Source organism: Styela clava, chromosome 3, assembly GCF_964204865.1.
Source record: "Styela clava chromosome 3, kaStyClav1.hap1.2, whole genome shotgun sequence".
Classification (NCBI taxonomy): Eukaryota; Metazoa; Chordata; class Ascidiacea; order Stolidobranchia; family Styelidae; genus Styela; species Styela clava.
In genome coordinates, this window is record NC_135252.1 from 11617659 (window position 1) to 11643063 (window position 25405).

General features: G+C 33.9%; 1 protein-coding gene across 5 annotated transcripts in view; it reads left to right on the forward strand.

Moving 5' to 3' along the window:
- The first annotated feature begins 2667 nt into the window (after positions 1–2667).
- The window catches only part of LOC120342340 (polyamine-transporting ATPase 13A3-like), a 41796-nt gene continuing 19058 nt past the window's right edge, over positions 2668–25405 (forward strand). Inside the window, exons 1-8 of one of the 5 annotated variants that reach the window (XM_039411125.2) lie at positions 2668–2870; positions 19264–19382; positions 19882–19992; positions 21112–21227; positions 21394–21430; positions 22856–23004; positions 24361–24508; positions 25022–25156. In XM_039411125.2, coding sequence (XP_039267059.2) covers positions 2822–2870; positions 19264–19382; positions 19882–19992; positions 21112–21227; positions 21394–21430; positions 22856–23004; positions 24361–24508; positions 25022–25156 — 864 coding nt within the window. In that variant the 5' untranslated portion in view covers positions 2668–2821. Of the gene's footprint in view, positions 2871–4309; positions 4408–6200; positions 6225–6323; positions 6447–11307; positions 11587–19263; positions 19383–19881; positions 19993–21111; positions 21228–21393; positions 21431–22855; positions 23005–24360; positions 24509–25021; positions 25157–25405 lie in introns of those variants that run through there. The other 4 variants (XM_078110501.1, XM_078110500.1, XM_039411127.2 and 1 more) reach the window with 4 other exon arrangements.

Below are 25405 nucleotides of genomic sequence, written 5' to 3' on the forward strand. Positions count from 1 at the left end.
AATAGTCATTGTAAAGCTCGATGGCAAGGTGGTCCCGCAATTATCGCTAGGACGACCCGCAATTATCGCTAGGACGACTAATCCATCCGAATGAAACTTTCATTCAATTTTAGATTTGATTTGTAATTTAACACAGTTGTACTTGTGAGTACACGCAGCTGAGGCGCACACAGAATAGAATTCGCCATGTTGAGGCGTATTGTCAATGCGATTGGTACCCCTACCGAGGGCTATGGAGTCGAGATTTGGTTGGTTTCACTGAAGCTGTATATTCAAATTCCTCTGAATCGAAATTCTGAATGCCCCTGACCACCATGGGCTACGAGCCTACGACAGAAGTCCACATTTTCTACAGTTTATAGAAGTTGACTTGGCGGCTTGAACAGGCTTGCGTACGCTAAAGTTTTTGGTCTATTGTAATTCCCTCACTGCTTTCGACGGCAGCAGGACTTTACTCGAAAACCATCCAGCTTCTGCATCTGTTCCATATTACATGTCTTATAAGCTTCAATGCGAAAGACGCTGTTCATGCATGCATCATTCGGGAAATTTTCTTAGTGCACCCAGTGTATGTCCTAAACGCATCATACGCACTGGTAAATAAATAGCTTCTATATTACTCCAACGCAGCGGTTCCCAAACTATGGGTCGCGACCCGCTGGTGGGTCGCAAAAGGAATCTTAGTGGGTCGTGGGAAATATGTAGAAAGCTTTGATTAATTATACTGGGTATTAGGATCGGTGGCGACTCGAATACGTAAATCTTCAAAATAACAAAAGAAATTGAATTTAAATTCTAACCTGTGAAAGTTTCCTTTTTACGATCTTCTCGAAGGAACAAAAATCTGCTACACAATGAATGACCATGTGGCTTTTTTACGCATAGCAGTTTTGTACACTGTATAGTACTTCTTACCGTGTTTCCCCGAAATTTAGACAAGATTTAGAATTATTTTTTTTGTAGAATAACGCTGTTTTTTTTGGAAGATGACTTTTGTGTTCATTTATCAAAATTAAAAATTGTAGAAAATCACGAGATTTTTTAATAAACATTATATAAAAACCGACATCCATTGTTTTTAATTTGTATTTCCTATACAAAAATCAAGTGACAAATATCAAAATTGTGACATCACACGACCTTGAATAGTGGTGTGAACTTCACCTTACCTCAAGTCATTGAATCCCTCTCACACATTTTAAATTTATTTTAAGGGTAGGGTTTTATTATGATCATTTTTAAAAGTCAAATTAGGTCTTATTTTCGAGGAAACACGGTAGTTTTGTAATGATTAGCCATTGCTGTGTTCTGTGGGTCACCATAAGCTGTGGTAATAAATAGTGGGTCCCAACTCTAAAAAGTTCGGGTACCACTGCTCCAACGGATGTCGACTTTCGAGTTTTTCCTAAATGGTGAGGCTTTGTTGTTTTTTCCGCCAATGAAACCCAAGTAGTTTGTGTTTATTTTGTTCAAATATTGACAGTTAAACACTCTCTGTGCATTATGGCTTGTACCATACTTCACACAATGCTCTAAATTTACTACGCGTCGCCAACGTCTTCAGGGAATTGAAAGGTATGTTAATTAGAGTTCTGGTTGGCTTATGAGTTTTTCATTGAGAAGGATTGTTAAATATCGAGTCGGTCATGAACAGTAAATATATACCTGCAGCAGTGGTTCACGAGAGCACCATCCATCACTCGTGGAACAGGTTTCAGCCAAATTTTCAAATTAAGTCCTGTTGAACAAGTTGCATTGATTTAGTTTATTGTATGTATTGAGGCTACTGCAAAACAGTTCAGATGTGTTGCTGCGATCAAAAGGTCGAGAGAGGAACGCAGGTTTTAGATTTACCTCCTTGCATATCCACCAATGCACTTTGTCACTTAATATAATCGCAATGGCTTAATAACGCACTGTCTTTGTTGAACCAGAAAGAGTTTACCGTCGTTATATATATGCAAGCTACCTTCATTGTTACTTGTCAATCGATCATAATTTTTTAGTTAACAATTTCTTTGCGAGTCTCGGGAATGTTATGATATAATTATCGTTGTCGCTACTCGAAATCTAATGAATGTTTACCAAAGGCGAAATCGCAGAAACACGCGGTATACGATACCTCAGTATAGCAAGATGCTGTACATTATACGATTGTGAAAATATAGCTAACCAACTTTACGAAAAACTACGATATTTACTTACGAAAAATTTGATATTTTAATGGAAATTCGTCACATTATGGGAAAATTGAAGTGAATCCGTCAAAACTGTTTGAAAGTAACAAAGTCGCGACAACCATGGATGGCTTAAAACTCCGACGTTAATTCTCTAAAGTGGCTGTTTTATGAGCTAAGTCACGCTATTAAACTACCGAGTTACAAGAATATCGCTTGCTGTAAAGTGTTTGAATTTCAATTGTCTGTTATTATCTAAATCTTTTGCCTGAGCCTGACGCAACCAAACCACCTACGTAACTATTACTTAGCCTATCCGCCAATTTTATTGGCGTTACTTCTCAGGTGACAGTTATTAGTACAGGCTAACAAAGAATCAGGATATGAGTCGCACTTATCATAAAACAGCTTTACCATTGAGTGTTATATGACTAAACTGTAGAATTTATTTGTTCCAGAAATATCGGACGACTATGATTCACATTTGTTGATTGCGCTGCGTGGCGTAAGATAAACGCTGTGTCAAATAAACGTATGCTATTGTTTGAACGTATATTTCGTGGCGACTATTGGAATATTAAAATTCAGGTTATTGGGATTTATTGCTCCACTTTCTACGGCACACATTATTCTTTTTAGTCGTAATGGATAATTTAATTGAAATCGAAGAAATGTCGACGACCAATGGAAATAGTGAGTTACATTTACATTCATTGTAGTTTTATTTGTGCTTTTAATTTTTGAATTAGGTGCGACGACAATAAACTTTTACAACTCTTGATGGTTGTATAAAGCTTGATATTCACATTGCGACTATGCGAATCAAATATGCTAACTTTCGTGTAACTATTTTTACCTCACGTGGCAGAAAATGTGCCAAAAACAAATATATATTTAGATAGTATTTAATGTATATATAGCTTCAGGTGAAGGAGTTCATTCCTAGTGTTCTTGATGAGTGGCCCTCCCTTATGCAGTAATTCTGAAACTAATCACAAGTTCGTGATTATGTAACTTAATTCTTCAATTCGCTCAATTCAAAACTTGTAATTCTTTCTCCGCCAAAATCTCGACGGCATTTTTGAAAGTAATTAGTCCCGCAATGTCATGGGTCAAAACACTCTAATATTTTTTATTACAAACTAAAATGTTTCTCATACAGGAAAATGCAAGATTTCTTTGATATAAAATGTCACGAAAAATATTTTTATTTGAAATTCTTATTCTGTAGTTGTTTCTAATAGCTAAGGTTGTACGAAAGTATTATTGTCGCTTTTCTTTTGGTGGCCGCTAGGTGTACCCTTGCACTTCAATGTTTATCATATTAAGTTTTACAAATGTGGTCATGATCGCTCCTGAACAAAAATAGGGGTCATTTATATTGTTGTGAATACCATGGCGTTATTCGTATAATTATAACACCTACATCACCGTGAGAGATTCGTTGAATTTGATATAATTGTTTATGTTTCAATTAGTAGCGATCTAATACCGCATTTGGATTTACCAATGCTATAATGTTCCCTTAAAATTATATATATGAATAATAGCAGATCGTCGTCATTCATCACTTTATATATTATCTTGTAACTGTATCGGCTTTCTGAGTATTTTGGTACTCAAATATGCATTGAGTTTCTCTGTCGAGAATCGCAATTGCTTGGTCGCCAACCGTAAATAAAATGTCCAAATTCTCACCAGCATAAATATAAAAGCTAATTTAGTATTACGTGCATTATAACAGCAAGCATATGGAGTGAGATTTCATTGTCGTTAAATAAGCCATATTACATTTTAATGACCACTAATTTCCCGGAAATTGGATAGAAAAATTGTGTTCCAATATTCTTCACGTACGCTCGATGGATATCGTGACTTGACTCAAGTTCAATATATTTTGATATAGCGTAATCAACATGGTAATGAGTTGAATAATTGCACTAAATTTGGGTATAAAATTGCGTGCAAAATTGTTTTCGAAACATGTATCACTCCAAAAAATGTTTATGCTAAAGTTAAGTTTAGTGAGTGACTACTTATGGTTGTTAGAATGCGGTACGGGGTGGTAATTTTGTACCCATGAGAAACTTGTTATGATTATGGTTATATTTACGATATAAACAATCTATAAACCATGGTACGCGTAAAATTGTGATAGAAAGTGTCGACTATTCTGTTAGATATAAAACATTTGAAAGAAGTTTCGTTTTACCAACACAGAATCAATATTGTGAGCCAGCAGCACGCAAAACGTACTGTACTCTCTATTTACGCCAGAAATATTTCTTTTTGTAATTCTTAAGCGTATTATCATATTATCACTTAATTAACCCAGAAAGTATGTGGGCTGGTATGTTAATGCTGGGTTGTTAAGCCAACCGCATAACCACCATTTGGTCAAAATCAAATATTATTCATCAAACTAGGGTGAGAAAGAGTAAGTAAAGATATTGTCCGGTTTTGATGAAATCGGTGTGAAAGTATAAATAGGAAAAGAGTTGTAACCGACCATTTTGACTTTAAGCACCACGCATAAGCCTAGAAGTGTGAGCTTTGGATTCAACTATGTTGCATTGCAGGATAAAAATTTCGATTCAAAATCCATGTCTATAACCTTATCAATATGTAACAAGTTCAATTGCCAATGCTGAACCCGAAAGATGACGTTCTTTCCAAAAATATCGAATCTCTCTGTAAATCATTACATGCACTGAGACTAGTTTTGAGTAAAACGTGTGTAATTACACTTTGTTGCGACATTAATGCTAATCTCGGGGGTCTTCCGTACAAAGCCTCCACCAACGTTAAAAATAAGAAAATTAGTAATTATTCAGTTAAGGTTAGGGTTAGGAATGCAAATTGCGCTGGAAATGCGAATTTTTGGATCATTTTTAACCCCAACTGGATAATTACTAATTTGTTATTTAAAAACTTGGCGGGGATGTTTTCTGAATTCTCCCGTTTTTGCATTAGAGGCGGGGGGCTTTGTACAAAAGATCCCTAATTGGTATCATTGTGCCGCCAAACTATATTATTAAACAAAATTTTTGTATATTAAAATTTTCAAATTATTTTGAACCTTATGAACCTAAGCATAGTGAACTGTTTCCACTCTCTCATTTAATCCTATCCGACCGAATTAAAAATAGCATAATAATAATAATTCCATTATAATAATGCGATATATATTTAGATCATTCATATACTAGTTTGCTTTCAAATACCATTATAGCTCGTTCGAACTATACAGGACATGGTTTCGTTGATATGTTCCGTAGGAAGAGTTAGAAGGATACAGCATATGCAATTATAATGCAATTTTATAGGGAAATTACCGCGAAATTACAAGTGCCGGCGTATCAATTTACATTCCATGCTGGTTTAAAACTAAAAGGTTATCATGTGAACTTTAACAAACTTAACAAAAATAAACAAATAAGCATTAGAAATTGTGCTGTGCCAGTATGATCAATGAAGGAATGATAATTTGAACTATTATTACGAATAAAAGCGTTCATTTGATGATAATGTTTTTGTAGTGCATCATAGGCGCTCCCTTCGCAGTGGTATGGCACGGGTGAATCAGAATCATAAATACGTTCTTGCGATGTCGTCGTGATAATCAGTGAACACGAGAAGTTAAGCATGGTTTTTTAAAGTGAATGAAGCAGTTGTTAGTAAGTTTGATACAGAAGAAACGCGTTTTTAAAATTCCTGCACTGGATACAACGCGATGTTTAAGCGAGGAGTCATTCGTGGCCAGTAGTCTACAAGTCAAACTCAGCTGAACCTGACTGGTTGAATTGCAAACAAACAAAAAAAAACGAACGTCGGCTGTGGATTCGCATTGTATTTATGACGACTCCACATACCCAAAACGGCAAGTTATTACCTACCTTTGCATCTACGCAGCATTGGTACAACGCAAGATACATAGTTGTGTGATTTTCTCTGAAATGCCCGTAATTGACTTCGGAAACTTCGTAATTGGCATGAACCTACATTTTGCTTCTACCATATAGTTTATACTGGTTCATAATATTATTGGTAAGTCATTGTTTCTCTCTGATAATAACCGATGATTCTGTAAAATATAAACTTGGTGACTCGTATGTTTCCTGTGCGTTGTTGCTTGTATACAAAAGCCCGATAGTAGTTTCAAAAAATTAGCGACGCCTTTATTATTATGTTAGGTCATATTTAGCGGGATGCGACCATTTCCTTTCTGGCGTGGAACATTAGTTACAATGGACGGGTGACACAGAACCAGTAAGTAGATTTAAATGAAATCACTTAATTTAATGGGGTTACGTGAAATAAAGAAAAAAAGTGCAGTATTTTTGTAAGTGAGGGCAACTTTCCGGCCGAAACGACCCGCATTCGCAAGTGCAGAACCCGTTGATTTTGAAATGCGGGCGCTCCTGTGTTGATTTTGTTCGCCTACTTTATATCAAGTTTTATAAGGACGGAAGCCTGTGAGCAGGGGTTATATTCACTTGGCTAACAAAGACAGCCGAACTCGTGATAAAACTAAAATAAGGGAAATCGGAATAAAATTATGGTCTAACCTTAATCACACACTACGGGAGTACCGAAATGCGAATAATTTTATAAAGGCCTATGGCCTGATGTAAGAGTATATCCGCCATATGCAGTCTTACGACATAAAGAATTACACCATATTACAAGCAATAGCTTTCCATTGATGAGTTTGTTGTGTATTAGCACGTGTTAATTTTATACACCTCAGCGATGATTTATGGACATTTCCTAACCATGGATATTTGTCATATTTCACAGGCATTTATTTTTTAACTCAATCTCAGGATCATTTTTTTCCAAGGCAAACTCAAAGATGATGACAAATTTCTAACGCTATATATACATATATGTACTGTGCAGTAATTTGATAATAATTCTTTGAGAAATTCCGCATTTATTTTGGCATGTTTACGCGGTTTTAGTTCGTATTCCCATTTGTAATGAATTTGTTATTTTGTAATTTCCGGGATTTTCAATCCTAACTTGTAAGTCAATATGGTACTCTTTCAACGTACCATTGGTTGGTATTTTATTTTGGTAAGGTTCAAGAACCCGATTAGCTACTTATTTTGTGGAAGGTATTCTGGCGCACCTCTTCTAATTTGAACAGTTTTTGAGTGGGATATTTTCCAATACCCTATCTTTTTGGGTTATTGAGAAGAAGTGGGTTTTCAGACTGATTGCAAACATTTATGCTTTCAGGAATAATTGACCCAAAAAATGGCATGATGACATGCTGGTATAGGATTCGGTCATTTCTCATTACCAGTCGCTCTTCATTGTGCACTAAGGCATATTCTGTCTAGTATTATTAAGATTGCCGTTTTGGTACTCCTGAAGTATGCGCACCAAGATGTCGCATAACCCTAACCTGGTACACAATCTGAGTTCAGGTTGAGCGCCATCTTGGTGCGCATACTTCAGGAGGTCCGCTGTTTTGACGTATAGTCTCTAGCAAAACAAAGGTAGGAATCATAATGTGGTGACTCACAGCGTATTAAAACACGAGCATTCTCGATTGAACGTAAACGCATTTTCCACATGTTATTGCAGTAATATTAAAAATTTAATCAAAATGCGGTTCTTAGCATACGTTGGTTGAATGATTGATATATTATAATGAATTCACAGTGGTTAATTGAGTATCATCTATCGACATGTGGGCGTTTGTCCGCTTGTGGAAAATTGTTACATTTTGCCTTCAAATATGAGTCACTAATATTTTAAAAATTTAAACATCGCTATATGTACGAAAAATGGTAGAAATATGGTTTGGAACCGAGATCGATAATATTCCATGTCAAAATATCTTGAAATTGGCCATTTTTAAAGAGCACCCCGAAAAACAATGTCGAAAAGGGACGTAGGGGTGCAATATTTCAAAATTCATGATCACGTATAAGGAGGCCCTTGTGACGTGACAATAGAGAGTGCTTGACGAAATTTGGCAAAAGTAGGAGACTCATAGGAGACACTTACACTGTTGAAGTTCGGAAATACCCAATCCATTAGTTAAAAAAAAATACTTTTCTTTGTCCTTTCATCAACAACAATTTTCTGGAAGCATAATAGTTATATATTGGTCACAGACAATAATACATATTATATTAATTCCATTTAATTGATTTAATTATTTCGATGAAACGATTAGATTAAAAAAGTTGACAGACGGTATATAAAATATGATTGATGTGTTTGAATTTCCCCTCAGAAAATTTCTTCTATTCATCAAAATTGATTTTTGCTTTTTCTAGAATTCTAAAGTGACCAGTAAGATATGAACTTGTGGTACTGATCTTACATACGCCGATGAAAATCTTGTAATGTTTTCTACCGGATTTGAATTTTTTTGTTGACAATAGGTCAATTGATAGGACGTCGCGCAAAAATAACTCGTAAATATTTCCCCGAGATTTCAATTAAATTTTAGATATTTCAAATGCCAAATAGTTATTCACGATTCTGCGGATTTCTGCTTTTTATAATGATGATTGATTGCGACTGACCTGACATTCTGAAGATAATTGTGATGACGTCATCAAGTTATTGTCTATTAATAAGGGATATTTAATTTTTTGTTGCATGAATTTAATACGTTTCTACGGAAATAGAAAGTTGCTGTAATGAAGTGATGAAAGGTCGCTTCGTCTCAATGTCAGAAACAATACCAATTGATTGATTAGAAATCTTAAAATAAAAACAATCAGCAATTAAATGAGATTTACGCAACATTTCAATCCAAAATACTGAATATCACATTATTGCAAAGCATCAATACTTGCTCAGTGCAGAAAGAATGAAAACAATGTAGTCAATGTTCTACTGGTCGTAAGGGAAATTTTCATCCTCATCTGGTTAACATTATATTTGAATGGAAAATAAGTTGAACGCCATGGAAATTTGGTCTGTTTTTGTTAGGCTACTGACTTCACTGCATTTAGTAAAAACCATTTAGAAAATATTAACATTCACTGGTATTAGTAAGTATTGTAAAACACCATCATCCAAATTTATTTTCGCATTCGACTGTGAGCTCACCGTAAAGATTGTTCCCACGCAAATGTGATCAACATCTCGCGTAACAACCAAATTACGACGTAGAAAGGGAAATGTGCGTCGAATTTGCCACGTCGATTGGCTTAATATATTACCTTCTTTGGGGTATTGGTGTCAAATTACCGTGGTAATACCTATATCCGACTGAAGTCCTCATAACAAATGACGCACGTTCCAATCTATATGACCGGACTGACCTACTACTGGGTATGTTGTGTTAATTTGCCACCATTTGGCCGGACGGTAACCTTCTCCAATCCGAGCTTCTTTTCATAGTCAATCAATGTCGACCATGCTGTGTTGGTGGTTCACGTTGCACGTGCCACTTGTAATGGATACTAAGAAGGTCGACAAATGGCAAGCCCTTGGGAAATGGAGTATAGATTACACGCAAAAGCTGCGTGGCGCCTTGCTGTGCCAATTGCAAGGACGTTATTTTATCTTAATAGCCGGCATTCATTTAGTTGTTATTAACTTTTTGTGGTCTTTCAGTAACCTTGTGCTCTGGCTCAACTTTCGTCGGTCGCCACTTGATAAGATGGAGTCGTTTCATAACCAATTCTGCACCCAATTGTCTGAGTTTTGAATTGAAAATAGATTTTGTATATCGAATTATACATCCGATTGAATTCCGTAATGCTTCAATTCCTATCAAAGAACTGATGAATTCGAACATGAAAGCGTCGACTTTAATTAAAACCGTCACACTACAAGTATTTTGTATAATGAATTTCTCGTTGACCGTTTTTCTCTTCAGGCGGTGGGCATCTGCTGAAGAAGTAACACGGACAAGTATAGCCTAAATGTGTCTTGAAATGTATATTTAAATTGCTTTACATTCCTCAATTGTAGTTACGTTCACGTCATAGTTATAGTTAAATTTATTTTGATGTTAAAAGTACATGAATTGATTTTATAAAACACAATGATTCTAGTAAATTATTCTCTTTCCGACAGTTAGTATTATAAAAAATACTTGCGGTGCATTTATGAACTTGCAATGGTTTTGCGTAGTGCAGCGCGGCAATGGTTTTAAACCGTATCTCACTTTCAAAAATTTTGCTACCAAGCGTTTCCATACAATCTATAACAAATAATTTAAACACGCGATCGGATCACATGAAATGTAAAAATCGGAATGTCACTAGATCAAAGCCTTACCAAATTGTGGAGGTATACGACAATTAATTTTTATATGGTATCAATTGCAAATGTATTCAAATTATAATCCATAAAGGTTTATCAATTATTGTGGAATAAATACATAGAATTCGTTGGAATAAAATTATGAATTTCACGCTTTTCAAATTATTCGTCTCTTATCAACGTCAATTTGAATATGTTAAATAATATACCCATTTTTGGTGTCGACATAAAAGTTGGCGAATTCTCGTATCCGTCAAAAATTCTTCTCTGACATTTGTCGTTGTGGTTACGCACAGGCAATTGGCGACTCAGCGACTGCTATGCACATCATAATGTACAGAACATTGCTTGACGATTAGCAACTTTAAAGCCCAGTGATCCTGGTATTACTGTTTAAAGAACGTATTGGCCGTTGGATGTTATAGGGGTTAAAGGCCATCCATCTTAGATTTATGGTATTGTCTAGTTCTTGGCAACTAAGCATTTATTATTATCGTCGTATTGAGTAGCTGATAATATAATCTAAAATGTTGATGAAAATATTCACATGTCATTCATTACCTGGTTTTCCATCGTGAACCTTCTCCTATGCGATTTTAAGTCTCTTAATCCTACGAGATGACCAATTTAATGCCGGGGGATTTATATCACGCCGGCCGTTGATTTGTCGCTATTTCGACGTTCACGCATATACTTTGAAACGCTTGGTGACTTTCTTACGTTTGAAGAAGTCGAAATATGTAATTGGAGTCAATTGGCCAATTAGGCTTAGTATAATGCCGCGTAGCGCGGGATTAAATTCGTTTGATTCGTTTTGTCAGACTTCAAAAGGCAAGCTGTTGTAGTAAAGGTTTAGAATTTCATATTTCAATCGGCATTAGAGACAAATGTACATCATCGTGTCGAACAATAATGGCGAATGAGATGTGTCTCACATCGTAGAACGTTTCCTTGAGTGCGAAGTTGGCACTAGTTAGTTCTATTCCGACGCCATACAGATTGCACTATTTTGTTGGTTTCGATAGACGGTGCAGATTTAGGCGTAAGATATTTCTGGATTTGGTATTTGGAAAATGTTTTGTATAATTTCAAAGTTCAAATGTTGAACATAGTTTCGATATGCCTGTGACGTAGTTATGAAAGTTTGGATTTCACCGGGACACAGGTGAATTTGATGCATGTCAGTTGTTTTATAATTTTGATGAACGATATATAACTTTCATGTATGTGTTTTAATAAGAATAGAATTTTGGAGTGATTTGGAAGTAACACGACAGAATTAACTCAACTCTCATAACAAATATTGCAGTATCATATTTCGTATTTATACTAAAAATCCTCGTCCCAATTATGAAGATACAATGATTACTAATTACAAGCAATTTTTCGATCTGTTTCAGATTAGAGTTTGCAATCGGTTAGTCAATTATTTCCATTCATCATTTTAAAAATATGAACGTTGAGTAAAACAAATCATCTCGTGCCATCAAATATTATTCGTTCAGTTTCTCTCTTTTAAAATGATTGGGCCTGTATTCAGGCCTTCAAATAGGTATTTGAAATTTGTGATTTTGGGGTAGAGCGTGGTTCTTTTTTGAGAGTGAGCATGCGTAACACCCCGACAAAAATATTGCGTAGGCAAACACGTTTGCACGCACGGAAGACTGTGTTTCCTTGTATGGAGAATTACGATATGGCGTCAGTCTTTATAATTTGCTACACTACGACCTGAGTTCCTATTGAGATCTAATGTATTCTGATGAACTCGATAGATTATATTTCCGGAAAGGATATTGTTTACAAATACAATTACTTGTGGATAGAATTGCTTGAGTTGGCTCAATTGTACGTCTGTTTGTCTAAAGTCACTTTGAGGTCACTTGGGTATTCCATATTATGTAGACGACATTTGGCAGGTATTCCAGCACGCATCTGTCATTAGGCAACATTCCAGGAATCGGTTAATTTTATTGTTCGTTCTATTGAAAAAAACATATTTTGCCAAGTCTGATTTAATTATGAATTTCGTCTTTGTCTCAGTTTATGCTCGAGACCGCTTTGGGTGAAATGGATCTCCAGCTGCGTGTGACTGCACATATTGTTGAAAAATCTGAATGTTTATTGTTTAATTAAACTGGCTTATCACGATCTTTCAGTCAGAGAAAATTAAATGTAGTCAGAAAATATATCATCACGTGGATTATAGTTTTGTGGACTACAAGTGACATTTTATTTAAACATATCGTCGGTCATAGATTGCCCCTGTTGTTTTTATTTGTCCCATACACTAGTGTGGGCTTACTTCCGTGTTCATAGGCTTGTGAATTTGAGTTTAAAAACGGTTTAAAATTAAAACAAAATCGACGTTTTAAACTATGGTTTTTGCTTAAGTTCTTTATAAATATGGGCTTCTATACCAGTACCACTTTATTAATATATGTAGGCCAAGCATACCACAGTGTTTCACTATTTCAGTGTCCTGCTTTTCGCGTTGCTTCATTTTCAACTGTATTTATGGCATGTTAATATATGGTTCCGTGAGTTAGTCTATTTATTAAAATTCAGATGCTACTCAATAATGTGTTTCTTCACTTTATATTTCATACATTTACTAATGAAAGCGTGGTTATTCGTTTGTATTAAGTTGGAGCCATTGGTTTTATGGCAGAATTCAAATAATTAGGCAAATTTTATTACGTAATCAGATATTTTGACCAGTCAAAATCCTTAATGCACGACTGGACATTAGTTCCCTTGTATAGAAAAAAAAAATCACAATATGATGTTATCGGCGTTTACGGCTTAATTGCTTTGGCGTAAATTTAACGGGCATCTTTTCTATTGAAAATATTGCGTTAGGTAGAGGTTTTCAGCGAGATCAAAGTCACAATCTTACAGCGTTTTTCTCAGCCTGTTTGTTTCTTTTTGATGGTATTTGGTATGCATTTTTTCTGACAATTTCATCACGTGTTTAAAAAAAAGAGACAGGCAAATACCTCATATTTATAAACCAGTGTAACAAAAATGAGGAGATGAATGTCACACTGCGTGCGTTGGTGATTCATGTGGTTATTAGTTGTTTCTTAGTTTTCTTAATTTTGTTTAAATTTGCCGCAAACCTCCAGGGAAAACTTATAAACAAGACGTTATCAACATTTTTAAACGCATTTATATTACTCGAATATCATCGCTTGATATTATTAGTCTGGTTGAGTTCGTTTTAAATGAATAAGATGTCCTATAGGTTAGCCATATTCGAGAATTGCGAATAAAATACAAAAAATAACAATGAAAGACAGGTTAACCGTTAGAATAAGTTTTCATTTTTACCTAACCATGGTTTACGAACGGGCCGTAATTGAAAGGTACGTTTGGTGCGGAATCAGTATTGGTCGATAGGTCTCAGATGCGGAAATAGTATGTCAGTGAAATTCTTGTAAATAGTTCTAAACTCGTTAACGTGTTATGTAAGTGGGGTTCATTTCTATCTCAAGCGAGGCCGTCTTAAAATATTGAGTATTTGGAATGTATTCAAGTCATTGACCGTGTTTATATAAATTGCCACCAAATCGTCTAAATTGTCATGGTAACTCAACAAACGGTTGCTAATGTTAAGTGTATAATCCACGGTCAGCCGTTCGTAATCATCTGACGTTTCATGACTAAACGCTTTGGCACAGCACCGTGTTTATAATCTTAAGAAGTCATCCTTTATTACCATTTAACACATACAAGACATTATACGCATCATGATTCATTTTGGAAAACTAATATTGGATATTTAATAGCGGTTTCTTGCGGTACATCATTCCACAATGCCCATGGGATGTATTGAGTTCTAGCCTCTGATCCTTTTATTGGAATGAAATTAACCTATACCATGCAATTATATTTTGTATGAAATGAGAGAAAGGGAGGTATCGGAAGATAGAGATACGAGAGAGATGTACTGGTCAAGTATAAAGGTCCATCTGGCCAGTCACGGACACAGTAGTAGATCGGGCAAGGCATTTCGAGTTTGAGTTATAAATCAACAAGCAAATCGTTTTGAAATTAATTTCAATACTACTTACTTTTAGCAGAATAATATCGTTTTAGCATCAAATAAAATATATGTCCGGGCAATTTTATGTTAGTAGTTTTTCGCTTGGACGGATTTCAAATTTTTAACTGCGCCAGATTACAACTTGCGTAATGTCTCGCCTCGCATAAAGCCTCATATTTCACACTAGATCTTATCAGAATATCGACAAATTACACTTATAATGGGCAAAATATTATAATGCCAAATGATATTACGTCTAGTCGTGACATGCAGACAATGGTTGGAACAATGTAGAAAGAATAATGGATTTTGATTGGTCCTTTTGTTTTCAGACACTTCCTTAATTTACTGAAAATATTTTAGCTTAGTTCATTCAATATATCGCTTGCTGGGTAAATTGTAAATTGAAATGCTGAAAACTTAGCTTTTTATGCAGTAATTGAAAAAAAAATAAATCTAGGAAATGAGAGACCAAAATAAAATTTCGTTAGTTAATATCTTTCCGTCTTACCTATCATATCATTTATCTATTTTTTTCGGTTTGTAATCAAACTGAATTTATAATGTCTGATCACGCCGAAGCCACAAATTTTTGAGCAATTTCACTGTGTGTCTTATACTAACGCAGCAATTTTACTCGGTATTTCTTGGTTCTGAAGGGTATTTTTTGACTAACTGGCCATTCAAGCTTGGAAAACGTGCGTTAACGTGTAAACTTAATGTAGTTTTTCAAGTTTCCCCGTCTCAATATATCGAAGGTTTGGCGTAGCACAATGTACAATGAATTCGTCAATATCCGATCAACTCACGGGAAACTTTAATATTACTTACTTATTATCTGGTGGTCAAATTAACAGTTCAAGCAGCATTGTTTATTATTATTATATCCTTTGAACCTATGCGTCAAAAAAAACTTTACCTGAACCATATTGTAACAGGATTTATGAGCATTTGTGGCAGGGGTAAAAACTGTGCGTCACCGTGCAAAGCAGAAGCTCAACTTTAGTAGTTTTATTTAACATACGTGGCACATTGGAGATCAGTCTTGGATGTTGTTCCGATAATATTTTAGTAGAATAAGCAAATCCTATTTGTATAGTATAACACGGGAAAATATTACTGAAAATTTAAGACGAAAATTAGTAACAGTATGAATTCAAACTCAGACAACAGCAAACAGATTTCTGACTTTGTGAGAATAGGCTGTGGATATGTAGTGCTTAACTTTTTGAAGAATATGTATTGTCTAAATAGCTTTTAGATTTTCGGTGGCGATTTTTTTAATTTATGAGTTTTACTTGAACATATATATCTTTTCAATGTTATTCTGACAAGTTATTCAAGAAACGTAATTAGGTTTGTTCGTGGCATCCATTTCCTTCATTAAAAATAAAATTGTTCATAACCAATATTTACGGTTGAATAATTACTTACTCATTACGTATATTTTTTTTCGCCTTTATAAACAATGCGTACTTGATCATAATTGAAACGGAGAAAATATTATTATGAGTTCGAAGCGATGAAAGCTATATTCAAGTAGCTATTGATATATATAGGAGGTTGTCGTGTTGTAATGGCCAATATTTATTTCATTTCTCAAACTAAGTTTATGAAAAACCTTGAGTGAGTGGCTTTGCCTTTTGCCCTTTGCCTCGTAATATTCTAAACCGCGTACACAACTCTGTAAAACTCTGTGATTCCAATACCAATGATCCGTTGTCTACATCCGTTGAAAATTGGAGACTAAGTTACCCGCAAAGTCGAATAATATTTTTAAAATGGTGATCAGCGCAATATTTTTCGGGGCTTGAATATCGTTATTTTTACTGTTAGTCGAAATAATTATAAGTGATGCGAAATTATATCCACAAACTAATAATGTGTTTATACCATAAACAACTTACTGTTTAACCATGCCCCATAGAAAATCAAGAATATACCAAGAAAAATCGAAATATGAAGGTGCTATCCATCTCTGAACCACGTATGAAAAAAATTTCATTTTACCTAATTAACATAGTTGGGGAAATTAGTTTGCCTTTTTATGCTTTTTAAAAAGGCGTGGTTTGGATATCTGTTCTTAGAAAGGTCGGCCACGATTTCACAAATATATTTTACTTGGAAAAAGACGATTGGAATGTGGCACAAAATTTATCAAATTTGTAAAACTAAATTAGAATAAGTCACGTGTAAGAATGAACCCCTAACACAACTTGGCATATTATGCCCTTTCAACTTAAATGCTTGTATATTTTCTCATTATTACTTTATATTTAAGGTATTATTCACAATTCACCGCTATGAATAATCAACGCGGATCTGATATTTGTGACCGATTAAAAAATTGAAACTAAATACCAAATTATACTGATTCTGCAGTTTTGATTATTGTTACACTTAGGTGCGAACTGCCGACAGATAATAAACAGCTTCGCTATATATTATTTAATTAAACCTCCTGAAACGTTATCTTTATTCGCCGATGGCTTCATGTAGTGTAGATTAAGAGGACAATTGGTATGGCTGACAGCGGTCTAATAAAAATCAGTTCAATTTTCGAAGCATTTTGAGCTAAGTAGACAAATTTCGTTGTGCTCAGTAATATTTTATGAATATCATTCATGAAAATGTTAACGACTAGGGCAAATATATACAAATATATTTCAATGGAGACAGAAATTTTTCAATGCATAAATAAATCTGTAATCCACCCAAAAATTTTCTAAATATGTATATAAACAATGACCTCACCAGAATTAGTTAATTTCGGCATTTATATATATTTCTTCTTTTGTCTCTGATATTTTCACACAGACCATCGTCTGTCTACATGGTTGAAAAGATTATCGATTTGATTTATAATAACTGTCATCATAATCTTCTTTGGGCGTACCCAATCGGAAGGTTAAATTTAGTTTTGTGATTTTCATGTATAAGCAATAGTCGTATTTCTATGAAATAGAAATTTATATTGCATAAAAGGATTTGGATAAATTCGATGTTTATGTAGGTAGCGACGAGGTACTTATAAATTGGGCAGTATATAAACAAAATTTCAAACGTAAGTGACTGTGTAAGCAATAGTCAAAAGAATTGAACTCAAATACAGGTAGAATTCAATCTTTAGTCTATGATTTGAGGAAATGTTAGTTAGCTTGTGTTGGATTCTCAATAATGACTTTGATCCGTACGGAACATGACTAAAATAAATCGGTACAATAAATGAACAACTTGCAAAAAACATTCCGCAAGCGGTACATGGCAATGGCATCTTGAAGATTTTATTCAGACCACCAACATTGCTGATTAATAACCAATCATCGGTAGCACAAATATATCATGTCTTTTAAGTCTTATGCTAAATGTAAAGTTACCTTGAGTTTAGAGCAACATATTAGCGAGTCAAAAACAATTGCCCACACTTGAAATACTACGTAACACGAATGAAATGCTTTGTTATGTTACACATTGCTATGCAGTATATATGTCTATCTCATGTCTGACAAAAAAGTTTTCCGTTAATACAATAAATAAAAATGCGAATATTGTTTCGGATCAGGATGTTGTGAAGATTGAAAATCGCCACCGTGCACGTGTGCGGCATGCCATCCTGTGTTGATTTTCGGCTTCGAATTACGGTTACTTGTAACATAACTCTGTTGAACTTTGGAATTCCTTTATTCACAATTTAGACTTTGAAACGAAAGACACAGTTTTAGTTATTGCACCGGGATTTGATTTGTAGAAAGCCAAAATATGTTTGTCTAAACTTGGTCACACAATAATACGCATCTCGTTATTCAATGCTCAGTATATCTACGGGTAAAACAGAAGTCCTTGCAATGTGTTTCCACTTGGTTTGTGGTGTTATTACGTGAAGGGGTCATAAATCGGGAACCGTGGTCTCAATTTTCAGGATGTCGTGAGAGAGACCGATTAGGTTGGGTGCTGTTGTGTAAAGATTTTGATATACCCTATTATTAACTTAAATGTGAAACTGAACAACGCGGTCTACCAGTGGACCGCAAATTCTGATTCCTTAAATTCATGTAAAGTTAATATGTTCTCTCTATAAAAACAGTAACCATGTTCTTTTTAAAACGGCCTTCTATCGCTATCCTAGATGTTTGTCCAATAAAACTTTGTTTCGTGTTTTTCTTTGCACAAAACTATTTAAATAAGTTTGTTACATATATCCAATTTTGTTAATTTTTAATTTGTTTAAATGAAATCGTTTTAAAATTTTCACACCATATATGACCAAATTAATTTTATTCAAATATATTTCATGTCTTCTCTATCTTGGTTTACATTTTGACTTTGAAGTTAGACCATTGTGATGTAACAATGGTTCCTAAAATTAGAATTTTACAATAGACAAATTGTCGTCTAACTTTTGAATATCTTAAAGTAAGGTCTAGACTAGACTGTACGTATTGCTCAACGATTATTTCTTCTAATTTCAATTGTGTTCATCATTATTAATAGAAGTTGTTGTTTGGTCTCGAGTTATCAACGGCCATACCTTTGGTAGAAAACTCAGTCAAATCAAGTTGCATTAATTTTAGTAGGGCAGATATAAATCAAATTAATGTAATTTTAAATAAGTATACAATTATAAAATAGATATTGGGGTATTGTTTTTAAACGACCCGATATCAAACAACAATATCAGTCTTTTAGGTATTAGCTCCAAGTATTAATTCCATGTCTTTTCAAATAAAAATTATTTTTGAAAATAAAATGGGATTTTATCCTTTTTATTAATTATAGTTTCCTGTTTGCCTTTCTCAGTATCAGGTAGAGTGTTTGCAGCTTTTTCGAGAAGTTTAGATCGTGCTACAATATCAACGACATATGAACCCATGGCTGTAAATCAATGTATTATTAACGAAGGAACAGACGATGAATTGGTAAGAATTGCATGAATTTCACGAACCAACTGTTATATCAGCGCGTTCCACATAATGCTTAATGCCTGTCAAAGTAAAATTTGCAATTGTCTTTTAAAATTATAAAAGACGTTGGTTGATTCGCTCGGTACATCGCGTCTCAGATTTATTATCTTTGCCTGTTTACATTTGTGGATTTTACCATTATTTCGTATTTGTGCAATATCGCCGTTTAAAGTAATTAAAAACTTGCGTGTTAACTATTTATAAAATGCATGAATCTGAAGTGACGTCAAGTGTCCAAAATTCGAGCGTATTTCGATTGGGAATTTTTTTTTGAATTCTTGTGCAATAGGAACCCTAATCAGCACAGGAAAAAGGTCCTAAGTAATTGGTATTTGTCAAGACTAAGTCTGGAGTAGAGTACTCAACAACTCAGTGTAAAAATATAATAGTGTATTCTATAATATATTTCATTTTATCAAATTATACCAATACCAGTACCATTTTTTTATTCCAGAAATGCAGGTCTTACAGAGAAACATACGAAAGAAAAGCATTATATTATTTGTTGACCATTTGTACACTTGGATTGGTTCTTCTTATATTTTATTGGAAACCAGAGTGGAGGGTGAGTGACCTCAACTGAAATATATGAAGTATTGCCACTATTTCAAACTCATATAAATTTATTTTGTCGGGAATTTTGCATAAATTTTTCGACCCAATTTGATAACAACCTTTAAGATTATTTTAACAAAACTAGTGAACAAAGGATATTGGCTCCAATATACTTACTCGATAATGATGTTGTTTTATGAACCCGCAAATCAAGGTCCTTGGCATAATTCCCCAAGCGTTGACAGGGGAAACTTTATGACGCATAAAAATTTAAAGTGTTGTGTGCCAAATTTTCAATGTTTGTTGAAAGATGTATTTAACACATTTCAGTTCCAATACAAATGAATTAGATAGACTGATAGAGTATGTAAGTTTGCTTGCCAATGTGTCTGTCGGGACCAATAAGATATTCCTTTGTGTATATATGTAATGCCTTTAATAATAATATATATACTTTTGGGAGAATTTGTGAAAATAACAAACAAATAACATCGATGAGTGTTAAAAGATGAATTGTCGATTTTCCCTCATATATACTTTCACGAGCATGAGTGGCTTAATTCTTGTTTTGTTTGAATTATTTCTTAAAATCAAAATCCCTTGGACTTACAACGCCATAAAGCTACAAGCGATCATTGGCCTGCGGAGAAATGCAAAACCCATCTAGGAATCTTTCCTGGGGTAGGATCCACCAACAATTTTCTTGTGTCCTGGTTTACGTGTTCGTGTGCAATTTTAATCACAAATATACTCAAACGAATATCACGACTTACTAAAAAATGATTCAACACCACATTATCTATCGTCAGCAAATTTTGGCTTCTGATAGCTTGATATTTTTGGAGTAAAAACTTGTTATGAAGAATATGATGCTATTATTAAAACTGAGAGGAAGTCATGGAACAAATTTCGATGAAATATTTGTCCGTTTAATACTATGCTCTCAACTATTTATACATTTTCAAAAGCAATAAAGTTTCCAATTCATTGCTTCGATTGCCAACGATTCAAAATTAGAGTTAGTTGAGTTAGTCAACCATTTAACAGGTTGTTTTGAGCGTTTGAAGGTAGCCTGCCGGTAAACAGCACATAAGCTTTTTTACATAAATGCTAAATTTGGAAATTGCAGGTATGGGTACGAGCTCGTGCGAGTGATGTTGACAGAGCCACACATTTGGTGCTTCATGATAAATATCAAAGAAACCACGTCAAAACAGTGAAAAGGCTTGATCCAATTGATTGCTCGTAAGATATTTTTGTAATTTAAATTACACCTGGCCAAGTTTGAGTCATATGTGAGTCTAATTTATAAAGGTCCACATTTAAATCCCTCGTACTTGGCCATACGAAATCTGATGATAAAAGCTTAATTGATCTGTGATTTAAAATTTATTTTTGTTTCCATTATCAGGCAATTTCGAAATGGTGACATCACTACGGATAACGCGGTATGTTTTCGTATTATATTATTATTTATTTTATCAATTTATAAAAATTACTTTGAAGTTTCGGAAAATATAATATCAATTTTTTAGAAGTTTATATATAATAAATAAAATTTAGCTGAATCATTATTCTTAGTAATATGAAATATCTCTCCTTCTTAAAATTAAGGTGTAATTTATTTTTCTTACGATTATCTATCCATTTATCCACTTTCTATTATTTCCATACTTTGGGATAAATTTCCAATTTGCGTCATTCTAGAATTTTAACAGGTAATAGGTTTGTTTAGTCCATATCATCCCACGTTTTCGTTAAAACCACTACGGTCGTTCGTAAATTGCGTCACGTAAATAGCAATTAGATTTGAGGTTTGTACAGATTTTTTCAAAAATTATTTTTAGGTTTCTCATATATAATTACATTGTGGTTTGTTTATCTAACCTATTTATATCAATAAATACCCACGAAGTAATTGGGGTTAATAATTTTAGCATTTTTCTATATTGTTCAAAGGTGACCGCGACAAGGTCGTAATCAGCAATGTTTTATACGTTTTCCTTATACACCGATCGTTTTAGAACACGTATTCTAACTGTCATCACGTTTGCGAAACTGGGCGTCGAACCAAAACTAGAACTAAAAAATATACAAACTTACTCGAACGTGAAAATTTATTATTTGATTTCCCGAACTTGCAATTATCTTCTAAATTGATTGGTATTTTGAACAGGAGAACGATGCTCTAATCGCGAACGCGGAACCGACACGAGGTGTGAAATTTTTAATTTCGAAAACGTCAACGCATCGTAATAGCCTTCTAGCGAAAAATACAATCTTTAGTCGCTGAAACTTCTTAGCAATTGGCCTATAGTAGTTGAGGTGGAAAGCGGCGAATTTTCATACGGTAACAACAACAAGAATAAGTATACAAAATGACAATACGATCCTTAGGTCCATTTCGTGTCCAATAAAAGCAAACACAAACTGCATTTTACCGATCCAATGATAATCTTTAGTTGGTAAATTTTGCAAAGACGATAAATGAAAACAATTTTGCAGATTTAGCAATTTACTGTTAATAACAAGTGCGTAGTCATACGCAACACATAATTTGGCTAGTTAGCTGATGATTCATGCTTGCTATCTGCAATTTCTTATGTATTTGAAATGGCAAAACATCGACTTTGCTTCAATCATATAACGAACTAATTAATATGATTTGTGGTACGCTTGTAAACCACATTCTTCTGTATAATGTGAGAAGTGAAGAAAGGCTATAATTTTAGATAGCCATCTCGAATTTGCAGTCATCTCAAATTAGAACTCCATAAATCAAGCATGAAATATATATTATTTTACTATTTCTTTGCGAACACTTTTATTAACTATGCATATATACTTGATTTAATAAAAAAAAATTATTTCAGAAAAGAGAAGATCTAGAATCGAAACATGACGATGCCGTCCCATACTTTTCTCTATCCAGCATAAGCAAAAATGGACTTCAGCCCACTAAATATTTTGAACATAAATTTCATAAATATTTATGGAGACATGACACCTTCGTACCGCTGAGGTAAGGTTCATCATAATACACTATATATATATACGTTTGAAGTTTGAAATCTGGATATTGTACCTAAAACATGATCAACTTATTTTCAACTTATTACCACATAATTTCAAAATGTATTTTTTCAGTATTTTTTTAATTAAAGTTTTTATTTTGAAATAGGAAAAATTAGGGAAAAAATATTCAACTGATTTTGCACTATGCACAGTCGTTCCCAGTATTTTTTTGTTTTGTTATTTACAGTTAACATTGTTCTGAAAATGACGTCTGTTTATGTTCACTCTAAACATGTCACAAATAGTCGATTGTGAACAATGTGTTAGTCAAATATTCCGAAACGAAAAATAAATAGTAAATAAATTATTGGCAAATAAATCCGTAGAACGATTTAAGATTAAGTCAGATTTTTAATATAAATAAAAACGATTTTGAAATTGTAAAGTAAAAATACTTTTGAAACATTTTCAATTTATCTACGAAAACCGATTACCAAGTTTCGAAACGCAGTTATCACAATTGGAAGATTATTTTTCATCGATTCGTCACAAGTGAACTAAACTCTCCTATAGGCAGAATAAATGCTGTAATACATGCGCCATAATTTACTTAGACTTGAAGAAGCAGCCGTTCTGATTTGCCTGTAACAACTAACTTGCTTGGCAACTAAATTATTATTACCATTATACAATTGACATTGACCAATATATGTGTAGACAAAATTATTACATGACCAATGTAATTCATTATATATCTCACTTGATCGAAGAAAACGTCATATTATGATAATGTAAAGATGCCATGACGAAATATCGTTGATCGAGTCGTGTTAAAATAAATCTGCAATACGTCAGTGTCTGTCCGTTATTTAAGATTTCCCTCATTGAGTTCAAGATTGATACTAATTCTTACATACGTCTTGTGTTGTGACTAATTCATAATTGAAGTTTTTTCATAAAATATTCTGGTAAAAAGGTATTTGAAAAAAAACGAAATTACTACGTATTTTTCATTGAAACTTATTTATTATGTTTGTTTATTTATCTTCGTAAAATTAAATACGATACCACTAACTTTGTAAGAATTATTTTTATAATTTCTACGAAGCTAGAAGTCAATCCCTGTAAATTGAGAATGATTAGATTCAATAACCTATTTTCATTAGTAAACATTGCTCTTAATTGGCAGTACGCATTTTGTGTAGCTTCCCTTAAAATTAAACGAGCTATCTATTTGACAACCCTCTGCGGAGGCGACGATTAAATACAATTGGGACGATATAAATATATACATCCCTATTCCTTTAACTATCCAAGAATCGCTGCATTTCTCATGTATAATACATTTTATTTCTTATAACAGAGGCCTTGACTGTGACACAACAATCGAAAAAATGAAAGAGATGAAATCAGGATTGAATGAAAGTGATAAACCAGATCGTCGAACATTGTTTGGCATCAACACAATAACAATTGAAATTACTCCGATTGTCGTTCTTCTGTTTCGCGAGGTAGAACAGATGCATTTTGTAGTATTAGTACATATATATGTGGTATAACACAATCTCTCATTTTCGTTATCCAAAAAATAATAAAACTTACATTTACAATAATATTTATACCCATTGTGAGATTTCTGGAAGTATGCACCCATTAGATCTCGTTGGTCATTATACTAAAGACCATATCCATATATATACTTACAAAAGGTAGCAAGTGGGCCTCTTGTCCAAAAGTATGAGTTTTCGGAACGCACTCATTCCTAGTCGCGATATCAAACTAATTTGTAGCCGCAAACGCCAACTGATTCATACATCGGATTAGCCATTACGTAGCTTATATAAGCTCGAGCAAATACTAAAAAGAGTCATTAGCCATACTTATAATTTGGTTTCAAACTGACAGTGGCGGTAATCGACTTCTCGAAAAAAATGCCCTTATCCACCTCACTATTACAATTGTAAAATTGAATCAAAATAAGATATGTTGTGTTAGCAAGTAATGATACATTTGAACTTTTTTAGATCCTCAATCCATATTATGCATTTCAACTTTTTGCTGTCGTTGTGTGGTGTGTGGATGAATACTACAGTCTACCAGCTGTTATAGTAGTTATGTCGACTGTATCAATCACATTATCATTATACTTGACGAGAAAGGTACGATTGCTAAGAAACTAGTATATATCTATTGCATTTATTGTATATATATTATAACGTGACAGATATTCATTTTGCTGAGGCGCCCGCGGTTGGTTGCACATGATACAATTAAAGTGAAATACTATTTACTAGTATTTAGTTTGCCGATATTGAATGTAAATATAAGATTTAAGCAGGTAGTTTTGTGAGAACGTACATTTGCGAGCCTGAAGTTTTGCGTGAATTGTCTTTTGCGTGCCAATTACT